Below are 22,141 nucleotides of genomic sequence, written 5' to 3' on the forward strand. Positions count from 1 at the left end.
AGGTAGAGGCTTTGGGATTTAATGTGCACACCCGGCAATAGGAGCTCCTTAAGCTACTCTCCTCTGACATGTGTCCTAACGAGGAAGGCCATTCTTTAAACGATGCCATCCTATAGACTTCTAATGAGAAAAAGATGTGGGTTCATATTTTAAATCTGACATTAGCCTGTGGCTATTCAAAAAGTCAACAAGGGAGTACCTAAGAAAAGGGAGAAATTTCTAAGCTTTCTAGACACCGGTCCTTTCCTTCCAACCTCTGTCCCATATCCACATACTGACTTTACACAGACTTTATTTCATTACGTGGTCTTTTCCTGATAGCCTGACACAACACAGCAGCAGTCATACAGAAGCCACTGTCCCCCTCAGGCCTCTGCAAACCCTCATCCTAGGAGAACGGCCAAGACTCCACATGGTCTCCTTTAGACCTGACTCTGCCACATACATTCTTATCACACAAAGGCACCTTCTGGTGCCCAGTTTAATCCCTTATGAGTATCAGCTGTTTTACAGTCAGGAAAAACAAAAGGAATATACCCAAAGAGCTCAACCTAGAAAAGCTGTAAAGCTGGGTATATGGCAACAGCAAAATTTTATAATTACAGAAACTGTCCTGGTGGGTCACATGGTCACATGGGTCAAGCAGGACTCCCTCTAACAGGCTTTTTTTGAGTTCTTTTGCATAAATCTGTAAGGTGGGGAGAGGCATCCAAATTATAAACTGAGTTTCTTGCTGGTGTCTTGAAAAATGTTTACTTGGGAAAAATTACTGGGAATAATTTACTAAGGGAAGATACCAGGAGGACCAAGTCTTCATGGGGCTGGCAAAAAATTGCCAAAATACTCTTAAGACACAATTAATAGGACTCAGGGTTGGCTACTCCAGAGTGAAGCTGATGGCCAGCACAGTATGCCTCTCCTTTCCCTTTGGTAACAATATCTTTTCTCAAAAACAGAACAGGGTTGGTATGGAAAGGAGAGAGGGGACTAGATGCCATGAGGGATAAAGTGACCAACCCACCCTAGAGCTCTTTGACCTCACAAATAATGAATAATGACTTTGATGGTGGCTGTAAGCAGAGACTTAAGAACAGGCCAGCAGTGACAGAGTGACCCCCAATGGCAATCACTGTCACAGCCCACCACTGCTGGTTTGTAACTTTCATGAACCATCAGAAGAGTTACCAGAAACCAGTCCTTCGAGTCTGGATTTTCTTGAACGGGGTTCCAGGCAAGAACACGCTGGCTTGGCAGGCCATGGTAATCTGCTGCATCACAGGAAAGCCCTTGGGGTCAGGGGAGCTGGGCTGTAAACCCCAATTTGCAACACCTCCTTCTTCCACTCGTCCCTCTTCTCATTCAGCTTAGCAGACTCAGTAAGTAATTCTCTAGGCAATGAACATTGCCCTCAGTAAGTGTACAGTAGGGTGAGAAGGGCATTCTTAAACTCCCAGATTTTCTTGGTCAGCTTATTTTGTTTAAACACACACAGCAGAACATTCCTGATGAAGGGGAAAAAAAGACTGCGATTTCCTTAACTCAAAAAGCTAATAATAATAATAATAACAATAGGAAACTGCACCAAACCAAAGTCAGTAGAACAAAAGAGAAATACTCAGAGACTCAGAGGCTTGTAGAGTAAGACTGAGCACATTAGTTACTCCAGTCACAGTGTCAAGTTAAACCACTATACCCCTTCCCCACTGTGCGCCCCTCGCCCACCCCACCCCCTTCTTCCGCTCTGCCTCTTTGTGCAGCGCTATCCCAAGGTGTGGGGACATACAAGTTCTCCTCAAAGCTTTCTGTCAGCTCAGTACTTCACTCCTGGAATAAATTCCTTGGCATCCGGGTTCAGATTACTTTTGCTCTGAAATAAGAACCAAGAGATAATAAATCCCACTTCAAAAGCTGTTTACTCCCTGCTTCATTATTACCAGCACCTTCCTCTCAGCCACCAAGAGGGAAAAAAGCTCCGGCTGCTATTGCCAGGCTGCTCTCAGTGGCTCCTGACGTACTAAGCCTTGACCAACCTCATTTTCTCCTTCCTGCTCTAGACTCCTGTTCGCCTCATGATGCTTTCATTAGAGGTCTGGAAGCCTGACTCCAAAAATAATTTTTCAGTTCACTGGGTACCTTAACGCAATGAGAATCCAAGTTTTCCACCAAAGCAGTTTGGTGACCACAGTCCCTTTATTTCCCACCTCGCTGTATTCTCTTTGGGTTATCTACCCTCTAGTGAATGTCCAAAACCTGAGCAAACCGCAGCGCACAGTCATCTGGAACGTGAGTTCTGTGAGAACTAAGTCACTCACAGAGTTCTGACTTTAAGTAAACACGAAAGGCAGGAAATTGGTTTATCCAGTCTTCTAATTTTAAGTGGAAGATAGCCTCTTAGGAGAATGTTCCTTCCAAAACCGCACCATTCAGAACTATAAATACAGATTTGAGGAACAGTAAAAGGAAAGAACAACAGCAAGTGATCATTTGACACCAGACCTCTTCTGTGTTCAAATTCTTATCCTTGATCCCAATTCTACTTTGAAAGGCCCACTGTGGGAAATGAAAGCCAGTGATGCTGCCCCTTTGCAATGTGTGGTGCAGGGTGTCTTCCATGCACCCTCTTATCAAAGCCCATGGGATGATGGGTGAAGAAACCCATGGGCCAGAGACTTGCCCAAAGTAGGAGGGCCAGAAAGGAAGTCTGTCACTCTGAATCCCATATTCTTTTCACTATGTCTCATGTGCAACTACATATGCCTCTTACCAAAATATCTTCAGAATCATGACCATCGCCGACCGACAGTCCATTTAACTGCTGCTGCAACTGTCCCATGGCCTGAGGCAGGTCCCGTGAGGGAATGAACCACTCTTGGTCTTCTTCATCCAGCATCTCCTGGAAGCAGCGGTCTAAGAAGTCTTGCTCCTGCAGTTCCTCCTCCACCTAGCAAGCAAAGGGCGAGGAGCTCACACTTACTGTCCTAGTGTGACTCGCCCCTTCCAGTTTCCTACCTCTTTCTTTCAGAGATTATTGGTCTGAGGTTCAGAATGATGTTGTGTACTAAGAATTAAGACGCTTCAAATGACTGGCTAGAGAAAATACAAGTTTTAGATTTTTCAACCAAATTCCATCCACAAAAAGACTAAGGAAAAAGAAGAGCAGAAAGTCTAGGCCTTCACAACCCTTCCAACATCTTTGTGTGACACAGACATGTTCCATCCAGATGGCACTTACAGAGAATCATTTTAAAGCTTGAGATTCTTTTCTCAATCTTGTTCAGAAGCCACATTTCTTAAATTTCTCATTTTGCAAGTATGAAAAAGGCACAGGAATTACAGAACTAGACCACTACCTGGAGAGTGGAGATTAAATCAAAATCAACTCTCAGCTTCTGGCCCTCTTTTCTGGTAATGAGGCCCCTAAAGGAAAAAAATACTTTCAGAACCTAAGAAAGATATAAAGAACACTTTTTGGCAAACCAGCAGAAAATGATGTCATCAATGTAGGTATCCTTCCAAAACAAGGAAAAGTATGAATATTTAAACAGCTCTGTATTTCTTAAAGATTGCCCTAAACTAAAGCACTATGATCTAGGATATTGTAAAACTCTTTGCAGACATCATTAACTCTTCCTAAAGAAAATGGTCCAGGCTGCAGATTAAGTGTGGTTTTAACAGGCCCTCAGCTTCACATCTGGCCATCCCTTTCGTGCAGGCTAGTGGTGGACAGATTCATAGCTCACTAGCACCACCATCAGAGGGGAAGTCAAGTGAAAATAATCACCCAGGGGCACTCAGTCGTTAAGAGTCTGCCTTTGGGGCGCCTGGGTGGCTCAGTGGGTTAAGCCGCTGCCTTCGGCTCAGGGTCCTGGGATCGAGTCCCGCATCGGGCTCTCTGCTCGGCAGGGAGCCTGCTTCCCTCTCTCTCTCTCTCTGCCTGCCTCTCCATCTACTTGTGATTTCTCTCTGTCAAATAAATAAATAAAATCTTTAAAAAAAAAAAAAAGAGTCTGCCTTTGGTTTAGGTCATGATCCTAGGGTCCTGGGAGTGAGCCCCGCATTGGGCTCCCTGCTTGTTGGGAAGCCTGCGTCTCCTTCTCCCACTCCCCCTGCTTGTGTTCCCTCTCCTGCTATGTCTCTCTCTGTCAATAAAATAAAATAAAATAAAATCTAAATAATAATAATAATAATCACCCAAACTAGCCCCTACACTTATTCATGAATTAAAAAGTCACCAGTAGCAGAAGATGTAAAAATAGTCTTCAACATTACAATTAGCCACACTGATCTCAAGTAAATTAGATAGTTACGAAGTACTTATAGTAACAACCACCACAAAATATTTCCAAGCCATCAGATTTAACATGACTGCTCAAGATTTGCCTTGCCTCTACCCAAGAGCATGACAACGGGCTCCTCCTTATTAAATCTACCCTGATTCACAGGTACAACCCACAGAAATGGTTACCTGGGCATAGTGATGTGACTGCAAGCATGATCTGTGTGCCAGTCACACAAATTATGACACAGTGGGATTAAGGGGGTGAGGGAGGAGCAGAATTGCTGGTCACTCTGCTAAACTTGTTCCCTTGTTCCCAAAGCACCAGGCTGTTCAGTTAAAAGCGCATTTCCTGTCTCCCATGCTGGCGATGGCCATGGAACTATTCATCATGTAATGTCCTCCCTGATGGATGTGAACACTTGGGCATCACTTGGTTAAAAGATCCCTTCTTTGGCCATTAGCTCTCCCCTTTTCCCAGTTCCTAGAATTCCAGTTACCCTTCAGTTATTCAGATGATCAATGCCCTGGCTGGGGCAGAGCAACACCATCGGAGAACCATGTGGTCGCCACATCACTGTCTACCTGGAGTGCCTACCTTGAGCTATTAATGTCACAGAGATGCAGGACAATGGATTACTGCTGATTCTTTGTTCAGACTCTCTAGCCTTTCCCCACCTATCACACTTGTCCATCTCACACATATATTCTGCCATTCCCTGCATTCCCACGTTGGGAACATGGCAGGCTGGCCCATCTGCACACAGCTGCTGTTCCCCAGGTCTATACCACATCACCATGGCATGAGATTCTCTTGCAACAATGTGATGGAAAAGATCAGTATCTTCCTCCAAAGTACCCTACTCTGGTGTCTAACCAGCTAAAGGGGCTTCTTGGTCAGCCCAGACCAGACCTCCATGCATTCTTAAATTATTCTCAAGCCAACAAACCCATTTATTTCATTACAGACAGATGGTAAAATACAGCTGTTGAGATACATGTGTCTTAGCCTTCCACTTCTTTCTTTACCTGTCTGTTGAAATCTTCTTCGTTCTCCATCCACATGTACTCTGCAAATGGGTTTTCCTTCTCATCGTGCCCATTTAATCCCTGATCCTCTTTGGATTTCAGATTAGGTGATGTATTTGCTACACTGGATCCATTCATTATGACAGAACCTAAACAGAACCAAAAGAAAGGATCAAGGAAAGGAAAACCTGGAACATCCAGATTCTTCCAGAAGCTTCTGAAGTTCTTTAAATACTCTTTTTTTTTGTCAGAGAGAGAGAGGGAGAGAGAGCGAGCACAGGCAGACAGAATGGCAGGCAGAGGCAGAGGGAGAAGCAGGCTCCCTGCCCAGCAAGGAGCCTGATGTGGGACTCGACCCCAGGACGCTGGGATCATGACCTGAGCCGAAGGCAGCTGCTTAACCAACTGAGCCACCCAGGCGTCCCTAGAAGCTTCTGAAGTTCTAAGTCGAAGTTCTAACTATAGATGAACAGAAGTTATTGGTCTGTAACTGTTAGAAAACTAACCATATTCTGCAGTTATCAATTATACAGATGATATAGAGTTAACAGAGTTAACCTCCTCCTCCTCCTCCTCCTCCTCTTCTGTTAACAGAGTTAACAGAGATACAGAGTTAACAGAGTTAACTCTTAAGAGTTCTTTTAACTCTTAAGAGTTAAAAGAAAAAAAAAAAAGTCCAGGCTTAGTTAGCCATTCTAGGCAAGTGGGAGGAGGAAATCTTTTCAAGTCTATTTTTTGCAGGTTCTAGAACCTAATCAGGGTCACATGGCCTCCTTAATGATAAGGAATATGTAGAGGAAATCCATTCTTTTTTTTTTGTTTTTAAGACTTTATTTGACCATAGAGAGACACAGGAAGAGAGAGAGAGAGAGAGAGAGAACACAAGCAGGGGGAGTGGGGATGGGAGAAGCAGGCTTCCTGCAAGCAGGGAGCCTGATGCGGAGCTGGATCCCAGGATCCCGGGATCATGACCTGAGCCAGAGGCAGACACTTAACAACTGAGCCACCCACGTGCCCGAGGAAATGCATTCTTTTTTATTTTTTTTTTTAAAGATTTTATTTATTTATTTGACAGAGAGAGATCACAAGTAGGCAGAGAGGCAGGCAGAGAGAGAGAGAGAGGAGGAAGCAGACTCCCTGCTGAGCAGAGAGCCCGATGCGGGACTCGATCCCAGGACCCTGAGATCATGACCTGAGCCGAAGGCAGTGGCTTAGCCCACTGAGCCACCCAGGTGCCCGGAAATGCATTCTTAATGAACACTGTGAGCGACTCCCCCTTATTCTGATTCTCAAGCTGTTTTTCTATAAAACATATTTCAAAAAATAATACATGTTCATTGTATTGATAAAAAGGAGAAAATTAAGTTTACCAGAGTGAATCAACTACTGAGAGTTAAAAACTAATAACAATGTAGTGTATATAACCTTTCTGACTTCCCCTATGTGTATGTAGACACATGGACACACACACACACATATCCCCCCAAGCATCCATCCTTAAGAGTATGGATGCTCTATCATTTGCCTTTTCTCATTTCTGTGTTAATACCACCATATTGTCTTCTGGAGTATTTCCAATGTTTCCATGTCATAAAGAGTAGATGAACTTCTCATGTTCATCTTTTTCAATGTTTTTCTTAGGATACTTCTAGAAACTGAACTGCTATGATGGAAACTATGTTTGCTTTTTTTAAGGCTCTTGATTTATTACCACACTGCTATGAGAATTTAAATTCCCACCAGTAGGATATCAGTGCCTATTCCTCTGCACTGAGTATTATTATCTTTTATTTTATTTTATTTTATTTATTTTATTTATTTTTTAAAGATTTTATTTATTTATTTGACAGACAGAGATCACAAGTAGGCAGAGAGGCAGGCAGAGAGAGAGGAGGAGGAGGAGGATGCGAGACTCGATCCCAGGACCCTGAGATCATGACCTGAGCCGCAGGCAGAGGCTTTAACCCACTGAGCCACCCAGGTGCCCTATTATTATCTTTTAAAACATTGCCAATCTCCTAAGAGAAAAATTGTCGTATATGGTTTACATTTCCATTTCTGTGATTTTTACCGAGACTGAATATTTTGAGATATACTTACCTGTCATTTGAGTTCTTATCTTGTCATTTTTCTGCTGAAATATTTTGACCATTTTTCTATCAGGGTATGTATCTTTTCTTTATCTGCTATAAGGACTTTTATTATATTTGTCATAATTTTTATTTTTCATAAAAGAACTTACAAATTAAAAATACTGTATTTGTTTTGTTTGCTTAATTTTTTTGATGGCAGTTTCTGCTGACCTTAATTTCTGTCTTTATCTTGTGTGAGTGTCTGCCTATCCATTATCTTTTTAAAGTATATATATGCTTTTTAAATTGCTTACACTTGGCTTCCAAATTCACACTGATGTGTTTGCTATCATCTGGAATGTGTCTTTTTTCTGTTCTTGATTTAAATCTTAACCATTCTTCAAAAATCACTGTAGCCTTTACTCACTGCTTTCCTCCTCTATGTTCCTGTACCTGCGAGCTTGGAATTCATACTACTTAACTACTCTGTTTCATAATTCAAAATAATGAAACTCTGTTTCATAATTCAAAATTGCATAATTTTTCTCTTTCCACTTAGATTTTCGACTTGTGAAAAGCAAGATGGAGGTTTATAATCTCAATCTCAATTCCAACTCTTCCTCTCTCCTCCTTGGGGCATCTTTAAGTTTTCTTTAACAATTTTTTTCCTAACTCATTTCCATCTTGGCAACATTCATGAAAAAGTCTTATTTCTCTGCTTCTGGGTACACTAAAAAATTACTGCTTACTCCCCTTTAAAGTTCTTTCAATTTCCTAACCTGTTTTGAACATTAGAAAATTCAATCTTCTTAAAAGACAAGGTAGGGAAAAAAAAAGACAAGGTAGAATTGTGATAGGTGAAGAATTAGATGAAAAACCAACTCATTAATATTTCAAAAAGAATTTCATTTATTGACAAAACCCATTTAATTCACTACTGATTTAAATAGGGCATTCCTAGTATAAAACATATTGGTTTAACACATTTTAAATAGAGACAAAAGAAAACAATGATTACTCCAAATACTGCTATAAAATAATAATTCTATAAGCCTAAAGAAGGTAGGAAACCAGTTCTTTAATTTTACCACCTCCATTTGCAACACAACAATGACAGAAGCAAGCCTGCCCTAAATGCCAGGGCAATTGCATGACTAAGTAGGGTATACCTAAGCCCAGAAACTCTTAAAGGACCTGACCCTTGCTGGGTAGCAGGTTAAACAGAATTATATTTCCAAAGACTCATTTGGCAGTTGGTCACAACCAGCATAGCGATTTCTCCCCATCAGTATGGAAATCACCCAGAGAGAACCAGTATTCAGTTTTCCAAAATATCTGCCTTTGCCTGAAAAATAAATCCTAAGTGCACATGACCATAGGGAAAAGAGAAGGCAGACAAACAAAGCATAGAATAACTGCCTAATTCCAGAGTGGGTTGGAACGCCGCGAGCAAGCCACAGGATGCTGCCATTCATGAAAAAGAGAACAGAAATGTACCATAATCCCAACATGGGGATGTTACCCAATTTAATGCAAACACTTGGGAGAAGTTGAAAACATTGAGATATGGGACTGTTAATACCAGAAAAGTGGTTCTCAGCAGGCTATATTCAGTGTTGATGTGCAGTTTATACCATTCTACCTGTGTTTTCTACACAATTGGAAAGCTTAGGTTACCTTAAATAGAAGCAATCCAACAACTTAATTTGTATAATGTTTAACAATTTATTTTTTTTAAGATTTTATTTATTTGTCAAAGACACAAAGAGAGTGAGTACAAGCAGGGGAAGCAGCAAGCAGAGGGAGAAGCAGGCTTCTTGCTGAGCAAGGAGCCCGATGACAGACTCAATCCCAGAGCATGACCTGAGCAGAAGGCAGATGCTTAACTAACTGAGCCCCTCAGGTGTCCCTAGTACTTTTATATCTACACTCTGACTTCAGGTACGTAATCTGTCCAACTTCATTCTAAACAAAACAAAACAAAAACATTAAGCTAGTGCTATATGTAAGACCAAAGAGGGTACCAGATTCAAGGGTTAAGCAACTTGATTTGCTGGGTTTGCTCAAGAATAACACTGGTTTATTAACACCGATGCACTGGTGTTTAATGTGCCCCTAGACTTTAGTAGCGGGGTGGGAATGGGGAGATTTTGCTGGATAGTGGTAACTCCTAAGTAAGGCATTTGGGGAATGTCTTCCAACTCAGGGAAAACACGAGGTAAGACAGGACCACTGTGCATAACTTCCCTGAATTTCCCGCCTCAAGAGTTTCATGTAACATTCTCTTCCTGTTCCCAGCTCCTCTCTAGGTTCATCATCCACCACACCTGCCCTCTAAGTACCCAGCATTTTCCTAACTATCCTATTTTGACCTTTGACCATTATTTCACTTGATCTTCACCCACGTCAAAGTATATTATGTGTCATCCTAGTGTAGTGGGGCCAAAGAAAATACCCTCAAAGCTTCCAGAGATGGGAGAAATGCCTGGGTACATAAGTAGGATCACAAATCAGAATGGCTGCCATGTTGTCAGCTATGTTATGGAGAGGCCCATGTGACAAGGAATTGAATCCTGTTAACAACCATGTGAGTGAGCTTAGTTCATCTTTCCCCAGTCAAGGCTTCAGATGAGACAGCCATCCCAAGTGACAACTTGACTGGAACTTCCTAAAAGGCTCTGAGGTAGAAGCATACCCTGCTAAACTGCTCCCAGATTCCTGACCCACAAAAACTGTGAGATAATAAATGTTTGCTCTTTTAACCTGCTAAGCTTTGCAGTAAGTTGTCACATGGCAATAAATATAGGCATTCGATAAAAAATGACAACTAGTTCCGCCATATGAACCATCAGTTGTCACTTATTTCCTCTTATTTTTCTAGAGAACAGGTGTGCAGTTTGAAGTAGGTCATTGCTTGAGAAGTTCCTCAAGAATTAAACATCAAAAACAGATGAAAGAGTTTATATCTGGCATGCCTCTATATTACATTATGAAATCTGAGAACTATTTGGAATTTATTCTCCCCCACCTCAGTTTCTCTCTTACTTGGCAAATATCCTGAAAATGAAAAATAAGACTTGTCATTTGGATTAAGATGGGAAAGCATGTAGCTGACAGAGAGTCAAAATAGGGGTGCTAAAGCCTGCTAGGCATTTATTTGATTTAGCACTTTACGGGGACCAAGGGCTCCTGTCTAAAATATTGGGCTTGAAATAGGGGCCTTAGTTCCCAACTATTAAGAACTTTGGGACTTTTAATGTGCCTAGGACATCTACAATACATGCTTCATTAGTTTAAAAATTTGAACACCCACAGCTCTTAAATCCAATGTGCTCATACCAGAAACTAGCTATTCTTTGAACCTGATATTTTTTCAGAAGCTATAAACCTGGATTGTGCCTATGATAACAGCTTGACTCTGAAAAATACTTGGTACTTTTGGCTGAATTATCTAGAAAAAGTCTATTGAGCAATTGCTATAAAAACTAATCTCTACTATTCTGTTTCCTACAGTTTTGTGAATTTTGTTCAGTCTGGTTAATACCATTTTTAAATTAAATATTGTGAATAACCATTTAAAATGTTATTTTAGTTTAAATATGTGGTACTAGATCCCAGTTTGGTCCATTCTCAGTTACATCTTAGCAACTCAGGTCATTAGATGCACTTACTCATTAATATCAGGTGCCTATTTATACCCTAGACACTGTGCTTGACTGGTGCTTTAACAGCGTAAATAGTCCTTGCCCTGGTGGTATTCACATTCTGTCAGGAAAGAGACAAATAATTAAGGATAATTATGACCCATGTTATAAAAGCCAAAGTAAATCTAGAAAACAATGGGGATGGTGGGAGGGACCTAATCAAGTCTGAGAGTGGGGGGATGGTTAGCAAAGGTTTCCCTGAGCAAACAACACTTTTTTTGATACCTAAAGAACATAAGTTAGCTAGCAATAGGGTGAAGAGGGTGTACGGGCCAAGTGTAAGAACCCCAAGATAGGCCACTTTGGCATAAAGATTATTTTGGGATAAAAGCAGCTGAAACTCAGCAGATTCAGGAAAAGCTCTTTACCTCCCCCTCAGTTGCCTAAATTTACATTGGAAAGAAGAGCCTGTACCAGGAAGAGGGCTACTAACAAAGATTCCTCTTTACCTAAGAAATTTTTCTGTATAACAGGGCAACCTTTGTTTCCAAAATATCTCTTCTCCCTATTGTGCTAAAGGTCTTCCTCCCCTTTGTATTCTCAGACTCTTACTCAGGATGTCATATAAGCTTCAAGTCACCCAACTGTCTTTGGAATTTCATGTCTGTGTGGATTCCCATATATATGAAACTACATTTAATTTCACCTGTTTATCTGCCTCATGTGAATTTAATTCTTAGTCCAGCCAGAAGAACCTTAGGCCAAGGAAAATATCTTCCTTCCCAATGAGGAAAACACATGTGCAAAGATTCAGAGGCAGGAAGGAACTCTCAGGAAACACAAGAAGGTAGGGATGCATACAGTTGCATGGTCAAAGGAAGATGGGAAGGAATAGAGATGAAGTTGCTAAGACAGATGGGGCCAGATCATGCAGGACATTAGAGGCTACACGAAAGATTTAAAATTTTATCTTAAAAGCAATAAAAGCCTTCAAAAAGGGTATCCAGCAGCACAGTGATATGATTCAATTTATATTTTGAAACCACTCTGGCTGCCATATGGAAAATGGATGGGAGAGACTGACAGTGGATAATGGGAGCTAATGCACTAATCCAGATGGAAAAATGGTGGCTGCTTAAGACTAAGGTAATGGCAGTAAGAAGAGAGTAGGCAGATTCTGAACTACTGTAGGTTGTTTTTGGTGATGGACGTGGGGAGACAAGAGTGAGGGAAATATCAAGGAAAACTTTGGCACAAGCAACTAGATGGATGGTAATGTCATTCACTGAGCTAAGGAATTCTGTGGGAAGGGCAGACTTTTCTTGGGTGGTGATGAGGAGTGGGGGAATAAAAGGGGTGATGTGTTCTATTTTGGATATGTTAAATTTGTGAAGCCTCTGAAACACTCAAGTGACTATGTTAAGTAGGTTATCTATATGCATCAAGAATAGGAAAGGCCTGGCTAAATAAAGAAATTTGGAGTGGCTGTTTATATAAATGATTATAGAAACCATGGGGTTAGAAGATATTACTTAGAGAGAAAGGGCAAAGTGAGATGAGAAGAGGATCCAAGACCCAGATCTGATGCATATGAACATTTTCAAAAGTCAGGTAGAGAAGGAGGAGAATACAGAAAAGGAAAGTAAGAAGAAGCCATAGAGTTAAGAAGGAAACCAGAAGAAGAGTATGGCATCAAAGGAATCAAAGGAAGATAGAACTCCATATAGTGAGTTGAATGGTAGCTCCCTGAAAGATATGTCCACATCCTAATCCCTAGAACCTGTGAGGCCACCTTATTTGAAAGAGGGTCTTTGTAGATGTGACTAAATAAAGAACACTGAGATAAGTACATCATCCTGGATTATCCCAGTAGGCTCTAAATGCAATGACAAGTGTCCTTAAAGAAAAGCAGAGAAGAGAAGGAGGCAATATGACCATGGAGATGGAGATTGGAGTGATGTGGCCACAAGTTACGGAGTGCCTACAGCCACCAGAAGCTAAAGAGGCAAAGAACAGATTTTCCCTCTCCTAAAGCCTCCAGAGGGAGTACAGGCTGAATGACACCTTGATTTTTTACTTCTGGCCTCCAGAACTGCAAGAGAATACATTTATGTTGGTTTAAACTACCAGTTTGTGGTAATTTGTTGAAACAACCATAGGAAACTAATAAATCCAGTAATGTGAGTGTTTTGAAGGCTTCTGAAAGGTCAAGAGGAAGGTGAGGAACATCCATAGAATTTAGGACCCTGGAAGTCTCTGATGACCTTAATGAGAGCAGTTTCCATGAACAGAAATAAGGAAGAAAACCAAAAGGAGGGCGTGTGAGTTGTATGTGACAGGAAGTATGTGATAACTCCTTCAAGGAGTCTAGCTGCTGAGGAAGGGGAAAGGAATGGACAGAAACTAGGGGTGAGAGATCCCTGGAAACTATTTTCAATGACTGGGGAGTCTAGAGATTGTTTAAATGTTCGTAGAAATGGTTTAGTGGAGAAGGAGATGCTACAGAATCTGGAGAAAGAAGGAACGACTGATTGTGTAGGCCAGGAAGGGATACTTAACTCTTCATTTTTTGAATAGTCAATACATTCCCTGATTCAAAATCTAAATGCCAGGGATTCTTAATTAGTAATAGATAGTTGCAAGATGAGCATGAAGATAGAGCTGAGAGAAGAAGAGCATCAGGAAAGTGATTTTATCCATCACAAAGGCATATGAAACATCCTTCCTCCATGGCAGGATATTTTACTTCCCTGGTGGCAAGAATGCTTAGGCCCTTGTTGGGGAGGAAAAAAAAATTTTTTTTACCTATCAAGGTTCTTCTAACTGGTCTAAGAATCAAACTGACATGAGACAGATTAGCAGGAGAAAATCAAAAGTTTAACATATACACCTCTTGTAGATATGGAAGAGACCCAGGAAAACTTAGTAACTCACTGAAATGGCTAAAGGCATCACCTTAAATACCACCTCCAGCTAAAGACAAAAGAAAATGTTGGCGGTGGGAAGTCAGTTATGGAAGTCTACAAGAAAAGCACAGTAAACAGGGATAAGGTTGTTATACAGATTTAAGTCTGCCTTAAGATTTAAGTCCATCCCTTCTCCATCAAAAACAGTTACTAGAGATTTAGAGTTATCCCCCTTCTTCCTGGTACTGAGGGAGACTACAACAAATAGAGATTTCCCTTATAAAAGTAAATGTCTCTACTCAGTTTTCAGAGCTTCTTTTGGGTCTGCAGTTTCTTAAAAATAAACAGCTTGAAATAACTAAGATGCCAAAGGGCTATCTTGGGGTGACTAAACTTGCTCCCTTTCATCCCCCAAGTATAAGTCTCCCTACTTGCACAGTTGATGGATAAACCTACCAAACTCCAACTTTCTGGGTTTCCTCTTCTAATTTTTTGCAGGGTTGAGTGTATGTGAGTGTGTGTATTTTATTTTAAAGATACATAAGCAATATAAGAAATAATTTCATAAAGCCTTTTAAATTCACGTAGAACATATTTTTGAATACCATGTCATACTTCGCACTAAAATAATTTCTCTATTTCCTTGTTCAACAAAGCCTTCTTTTACTAAGTAAATAAACCCATCAGCTTTTCTCCATTATTTGGTGGACGATCCAGGTGGAAAGAAGCAGGATGAGTAGTTCAGCTTTTTGGGGGGAGTGAGGTGGGAAGAACATGTAGAATATGTACATGGTGGTTAAAAAACGGGTTCCAAGTCAACCTCTAATTAGAATGATCTTGTCCCTTCTGTTTCCATTTCATTGTTCTTGGAGAAGCTGCACAAACTTTAACAAAAAATAAGTAAGTAGTCACCTTGCTAAACTTTCCCATGCTGACCTCAATACATAAATGCTCCAATAGTTATCTCCCCTTTGATGCAAGAAATGTGCCTGTTAAGCATGCAGAAAACTTAACTTGTAATTAGAAGCTGACAAGATGCTTTCAAAAGCTTATTAGCATACTCAAACAGGATTAAGAATGCAGTCAGAAAATATCCAGAAGGCATATTCTTATTCAGTAGTTCTCAATCTCTATTCTTTTTCAGTAGTTCTCAATTTCTATCCAGTAGTTCTCAATCTTTAGTCTAAACATTTGATGCACCTGGAAGCTTTCCTGCATCATACCTTTCAGGTCCATCATACCTATTAGGTCCAAGCCAACACCCAACATTTGTATTTTTGCCTGTTAACTGCCATAGTTTATTACAAGTAGAGAAAGACTAAAGACTAAGAATAATTCCTCCAATAAAGTTGCAAATTCTATATGGAATAATCCAAATCCCAATTACCCTAATTCCTACATCAGCAGTTCCCAAATTAGTGAATGCTCTTCAAAAAAACAAAGAGCCCAAAAACACAGTCAAGTGAATTCATTTCTCTGAGAAGACTCATTTTTTAACTACCAAGCATTTCCCTAATCAATTAATGGCCTGATTATTCATTTATTACATTTTTAATCTGGCACCTATTAATGACCCACTAACTTCTAGAAACAATGCCTCAAGGATGCCTGTGATATTATCCTACTGGAAATGTATGAAACAGATATAAAATGCACTCCATAAAACATTTAAACTCACTTCTAAGGTAGAATCAACAGACTTGCCTACCTACTTGCCTACATCAGTGGTAAGCTCTCTGCACCCCAGAGGTCAACCCTCAAGTTCTTCTTCCCCAGGTAAAGGCCATCAATTTTCTTCCCAGGATAACATCAAATGGTGGTCATCACAGGGACCCTGACTTCTCCATATCCAGCTCCAGATGGATATATGCTATTAATAGCGGAAACAATGAAAACTGAAGTCTTTAGCAGATTACGCTAATTGAAAACATTATTATGGGCAAATTATTACATATGAAATAGGTGTAACTTTTCCCAATCACAAAATAAAGGACCTTAAATGTCTTAGACTACTCTGATGCCGCTTCCACTTGACTTTTAAGTGCACAGTAATACAGAAATGCCACTGTAGAAACCTGAATACAATCTCTGCCCCCAGTCTCTCCGTACCTCCACCATTTCACATTTGATTATACCTATCCTTGAGTGATTATTATTCATTTGTTTTGAGACCAATCTATTTATAACCTCAGAAGCTTATTGAGGGCAAGAATCAAGTCTTTACAGCTTTTAGCATGCCTCTGTGTGCCCACCAGTTCCTCAATACATAATTTGTTGACTAAGTGCCATTTTCAGAGTGCTGTATTCTTTTTTTTTTTTTTTAAGATTTTTTATTTATTTTATTTGAGAGAGAGACAGTGAGAGAGAGCATGAGCGAGGAGCAGCAGACTCCCCGTGGAGAGAGAAGCAGACTCCCCGTGGAGCTGGGAGCCCAATGCGGGACTTGATCCCGGGACTCTGGGATCATGACCTAAGCCGAAAGCAGTTGTCCAACCAACTGAGCCACCCAGGAGTCCCCAGAGTGCTGTATTCTAAATCTCATTTCCTAGGAAGGGCTACCTTAGGGGAAGCCCTTAGGAGCTATGATCCGTGGTTGAGCATTCTTCATTGAGTGTTACAGATATTCCCCAGAGCCAGTGACAACACAACTCAGGAATCTGTTTTTGACAGGTTTAATTACTCTTGAGGTGGAAAAAATTCTTATTTCTATTCTAGGAAGTATTTTTATATGTTCTTGTTAACTATTTTAACATTTAGTAAGACCAGGTGGCTATAATAGTCTCCTCATGAGTAGGCATAAAAGCTTGCCACAGTGCAATTACCTAAACTGGAAGAAATCCGTATCAGGGATTTTCAATAGGTATCACCAAAAGGGACCACATGCTCATTTAATCTGATATATTTTTGGAAAAAAGGAATGCTGCCCCAGCAAAGTGGGAAGAAAGGAGCCAACCACTCTAAATACATATGTAATGAGATTAAGAAAACTGTCTTACTCTATGACTTTTCAGGAAAGGTACCATTTTGGGTGAGGAAAGCCCTTGAAAATTAATTTGGGGTAGAAGGAGCGTCCTTGAAGGACCAGAGTAAGAGAACTGCTCCACAGGAGAGAGGGGAATGTTTCCCTAGGGGGATTAAGGGGGACACAGTGCTGGAACACAACAAAGAAGTAAAAAATGAGTCAAGAGTGGTATATTTCAGAGAGTGGGAGGCCTTATCCTGCATAATATGGTCTTCACTCTAAGACTTTCAATGTTTAGCAAACTTCTAGGGCCATATAAAGCTTAGAAGCTGATGGACTTTTTGGTGTGGGAACCACTGAAGAGGTAGGATTTGATGTCTAAATTACAGAGGCAGAACAGAAGTCAGTTGTGAACTGGGAAAGTACTTGAAGCAAGTTTACCCAGATGTCTAAGGGAAAAAGAGGGCAATAAGTTACAGGACAATTAAGTTACAAAGAGGAAACAAGTAATCTACCCAAATACAAGGGGAAAAGATAAGAATAAAATAACAGCTCTTCTGAGTACTTCACTTTCTTTCTTCAATGTTCACAAGATTCTATGAGGTAGGTGCTGACATTATCCCTGCTTTTCAAATGAATTCTCCACCATTCAGAAATTTATTAAATACCTTGCCTAAGGGATAATGTAGTAAGAGCCACCATTGGGGCTTAAGTTTAGGTCTTTTTTTTCCTAAAGCTCATGCTCTTAGCTACTACCTTACCCTCTTACACTTCCCACTTTAGCTCCAGAATGCTTACGATATAAAACTCGAAATTTTCTCAGATATTGCTAATGGAAGTGGGGGAACCAGGCTGAAGAAAAATGCTATTCAACAAAAGGACTAGGTCTTGGAAGGAAACTGAACAAGGTCATACCACATGCTGGTGCATTTAAATAAAAATAAATTGTGTTCTCTACCATAAACATACAAAGCTCCATTTAATTTGAAGCTTGCTAGTCCTTTTAGGATGAGGAAGCAGATCCCCAAACATGTATATAATCCCTTATGCACAATTCCAAGCATCTACAAAGCTCTAAAAACTAAAAATTTTCCATATGCTTTATGTCAAAACTCAGATGACATTAAAACTTGAATTGATGTGAAGCTAGATATAGCCTGCATTTATCCCACTTAGCGTGAATACTCCTGTTTTGCTCAGAAATACTAATGTGTGTGACTAAAGCTGCTGCAACAGACCACGGGGGCATTACATAACACACACAGAAAGCATCTCTCTAAAAATTGAAAAATTCTAAATTCTGAAATTCATATAGGCAAAGGTTTTAGACCTTCTATGGGCTTGTATTCCAAAGCATTTTAAAAACAATTTCTCAGAATGATTAGATCAGAGGTACTTGATCTTCAGGATCTCACAGGCCAGTAATTTTTTTTTTTTAAAGATTTTATTTATTTATTTGACAGAGAGAGATCACAAGTAGGCAGAGAAGCAGGCAGAGAGAGAGCGAGGAGGAAGCAGGCTCCCTGCTGAGCAGACAGCCGGACGCGGGACTCGATCCCAGGACCCTGAGATCATGACCCGAGCGGAAGGCAGCGGCTTAACCCACTGAGCCACCCAGGCGCCCCAAGGCCAGTAAATTTTAAAACTATTTTGAAGACAACACAGAGTTACAATTTTTAAAAATTAAGTATGATAAAAACTAAGGATGATAAAAAATATCCTATCAACATTGTTTTATAAAAGGATATTTTCAACACCAAAAAACACAGGTAGGCCTCAATTCAATGCAAAAGACAATTCTTTAAATTGAATAAATTTAACTTGATGGAAAATTTAACTTGATGTCTGTGGTCTTAATTTTTCTTATTTCACCACAGGCTGGGGAAAATTCACTGGAGACCAGCACCGTTCTGGTTAGAGGTACAGAGCCCAGCTGGCTAAAAAAAAAAATTGCTTCAGGAAATGGTCAAGAGTGCAGTCCCTGCAGATCTATCCTACATGAAAGTCTAGGCCACATCTATATTGTGTTTTAGAGAGCCTGTGGGTTGTCTCTGATGTGTAGCCAAGCTTCAGAATCACTGGTCTGGTCTGTAGGATCTAGTTCCACCTTTTTTTCCCCCTCCCCTCAATTCTTTTCTGAGGGAGTAAGGAGAGGAAAACAGAAATGTTTCCAAGTAGGGAGCCTGCCCAACCTATTTTTTAATAACAGCAGTTATTCCTCCAATAGTCAATGCTGGACCAGTTCGTCAACTTGCAAACTGAGGTTGTTAGCAGAGAACAACAGAAATTAGGTAGTAGACAAGCAAGAAAAGCCTGCTGAAGCAAAACTCCTCTATGAAAAAGTGTGGGTTCCAGAATTTCTTTCTCTTTAACTCAAAGATTAACTTAACTCACAGGTGTATTTGTCTTTGCTGGAAAAAAAAATAATTTAAAAAATATATGTGTGTATGAATATGTATTTATACATGTATGCATATGTCTGTCTCTATCTAATCCTTCATAGCTGTCTTCTGTGTCCAGCTGCTGTGCCAGGTCTATGATTTTGACTTTCAATTTTCATTTTTAGAGGGATTACAAAAATCACTATTACCTCAAACAATACAATGACAAATCATAAATACAACGGAAAATCCACAGCATGCTTGATGTTTGATGCAGCAGGCTACATTCTCCAACATTCCAAAAAGATAAAAGTTGGGTGCCTGCGTGGCTCAGTTAAGCGTCTGCCTTCCGCTTGGGTCATGATCCCAGGGTCCTGGGATCAAGCCCCACACTGGGCACCCTGCTCTGCAGGAAGGCTGCTTCTCCCTTTCCCACTCCCCCTACTTGTGTTCCCTCTCTGCTGTGTGTGTCTCTCTAAAACAGAACAAAACAAAACAAAAAACACAAAAAAAGTTCAAAAAGATAAAATTAATTCCAATAATATCTTCTTTTTTTGGCAAAAAGTTTTACTCTCTCGCTATTGTTTTTTAAAAATTCTTAAGAACACACATAGCTATTATAATATCTTAAAAAACACACAAAACTTTCAATAAGCTATCAAACTTCTGTCCCAGCTAAAAAAATTAGTGGAACCTTCTCAAAGAAGGCTAAATGGTCAGTGACAGGACATATAAAGAACTCCTATTGTGATGGGATTAATCACTAAGCCCTATTTGACCAGAATCCCTTGGTCTCTCTAAGCTTTGCAAATGAAACAGCATCTCTCATTTGATACTCATCTGGGACTTCCAATCATGAAACAAGAATTGTTTTATGTCACTGTGTATTGCTGATTACCTGAATTCAACACTATGCTGGCAGCAAGAGAAGTGAATCTTTCATGATTTGCTCCATAACCAGTTTACTTCTTATACTCCCAGACCAAATTCAGCTTTCTTCTAGAGCCAGAATTCTAATACTGAGTTAGTTTACAGCAATGGTTCTCAAAATTTAATCCCAGGCCCAGCAGCATCAGTACTTGCTAAAATGCAAATTCTCAGGCCCCACCCCAGACCTTTTGAATCAGAAACTGTGGGTGGGGCCCAGCAGTCTGTGTTGAAATAAGCCCTTAGGTGCTTTTGAAGCCTGTTCAAGTTTGAGAACAAGTAAAAAAGTAAAGACAACAAGTAAAAAACACGAGATTCCTTCTGTTGGTCCAAAGCCAGAGGTGTCGTGTACTCTATCTTGGTAGGAAATAAAGACATCCAATTAAAAGACACGCTCTCCCCACAACTCCTACCCTCATTTGAGTATTTTATTTTTGTGAGCTAAATAAGAAAACAAGCCGCAATCTGAGATTTAGTAAAAAACATATACTTAACAGTTCCCTTCCAGCTTGATTTCACACAATGCCATTCACATCTTCTTACATCTAAAGTTCCAAAAACGGATCTTCATAATGTAAGCCTCTGACACTTCAGGAATTGTGTAATAAAACATCAACTAGGTCTGAATATATCAAGTTTATTAGAGAAAAAAAGTGGAATTATTTGCTACATCTCAGAACTGTATTCAACAGGGAATTGGGGATTTCTTTTCACTTTTATACTTCCAAGCTAACACAATTAAACCAGAACACCCCATTCTTTAAAAGGTTCTAGCTAAGCCAAGTTTCACTGCATTACTTTTTGCTTTTAGTGGGGATAAAGCAGAGTCCTGGGAGGTCCATTCTGCATACCTGCAAGGTTGCAGAATAAAACGGTTACATCTGTTCCATACTGAAATAAAGGTCCTGTAAAACCTCAGATAGTGAGTGTTAATACCTCGGCACTGGCCTAGGTAATAAAGACACCAAGAATACCACTATAGCACAAATCCAATTACATCCTGTTTTGCTCTTGTTGCTATTAAAATCACTGTGATAAAACTTCACTTGCCCTAATATTATTGCATTTTAAAGAAGGGGGCAACACCAGTCTCCAGTCCACAAAGCACCAACTTTCAAAAAGCAAACAGTTCCCATGCAACTGTTTCAGAGAACAAGTGAAGTGAGCCTTGAAATGATTAGCTTACAGCTCAATACATTAAACAGAAACAAAAACAGCACAAAAGATAAACCACAGACCAATTTCCATGCTATAGACATGCACTTTCAAATAAAACAAGAGCAAATAAAGTCTAGCAATTTATTTTAAAACAAAACAATAACACTGATCAATAGGGTTCAGCCCAGAAATGCAAGGATAGTCTAAAATAACAAAATATAAAAATGTAGTTTTTCATATTAACAGGCAAGGGGGAAAATTTTCATGATTACATGAAAATTTCAGTAGTTGCCAGAAATATATATATCCCAAGTCTACCTTCAAAGATATTTCTAAGCTTAAATAAAGGGCTAAAAAGCAAAAAACTAGAATGTTTTGGGTAGCAAAATTACAGATCATTTTTCTTTATATTTTGTTTCCTAATTATTATAAAGAAGAGTATGGCTTCTTTTACAATTAGGGAGGAATGTTTTCATTTATACATATTTAAATCTCTTTCTTATTTTCCTCATGTATGTGTGTCACACATAGACAACAGGGCTTGAATTCCTGTCTCTTGAGGTTGAACAGCAAGCTTCTGGGATGTGCGCTGGACAAAGTTGCCCTATCTTCATTAGTTTTATTTATTTGTTTGTTTGTTTATTTGAGAGAAAGACAGAGAGAGAGGGAACGGGGGGGGGGGGGGGAGGGGGAGAGGGAGAAGCAGACCCCCCCACTGAGCAGGGAGCCCCATTGTGATCCTAGGACTCTGGGATCATGACCTGAGCTGAAGGCAGATGCTTAACC

General features: G+C 40.0%; 1 protein-coding gene across 2 annotated transcripts in view; it reads right to left on the bottom strand.

Annotated features, from left to right (window-relative positions):
• Positions 1-467: 467 nt before the first annotated feature.
• Positions 468-22,141, bottom strand: part of PAIP2B (poly(A) binding protein interacting protein 2B) — a 30,671-nt gene continuing 8,997 nt past the window's right edge. Inside the window, exons 2-5 of one of the 2 annotated variants that reach the window (XM_032352407.1) lie at positions 5,306-5,454; positions 3,351-3,417; positions 2,765-2,941; positions 468-1,867 (exon numbers count right to left, since the gene is read on the bottom strand). In XM_032352407.1, coding sequence (XP_032208298.1) covers positions 1,811-1,867; positions 2,765-2,941; positions 3,351-3,417; positions 5,306-5,379 — 375 coding nt within the window. In that variant the 5' untranslated portion in view covers positions 5,380-5,454 and the 3' untranslated portion in view covers positions 468-1,810. The remainder of the gene's footprint in view (positions 1,868-2,764; positions 2,942-3,350; positions 3,418-5,305; positions 5,455-22,141) is intronic. The other variant, XM_032352408.1, reaches the window with a different exon arrangement.

The sequence above is a fragment of the Mustela erminea genome, chromosome 7 (genome assembly GCF_009829155.1).
Source record: "Mustela erminea isolate mMusErm1 chromosome 7, mMusErm1.Pri, whole genome shotgun sequence".
In the NCBI taxonomy this organism is placed as follows: Eukaryota; Metazoa; Chordata; class Mammalia; order Carnivora; family Mustelidae; genus Mustela; species Mustela erminea.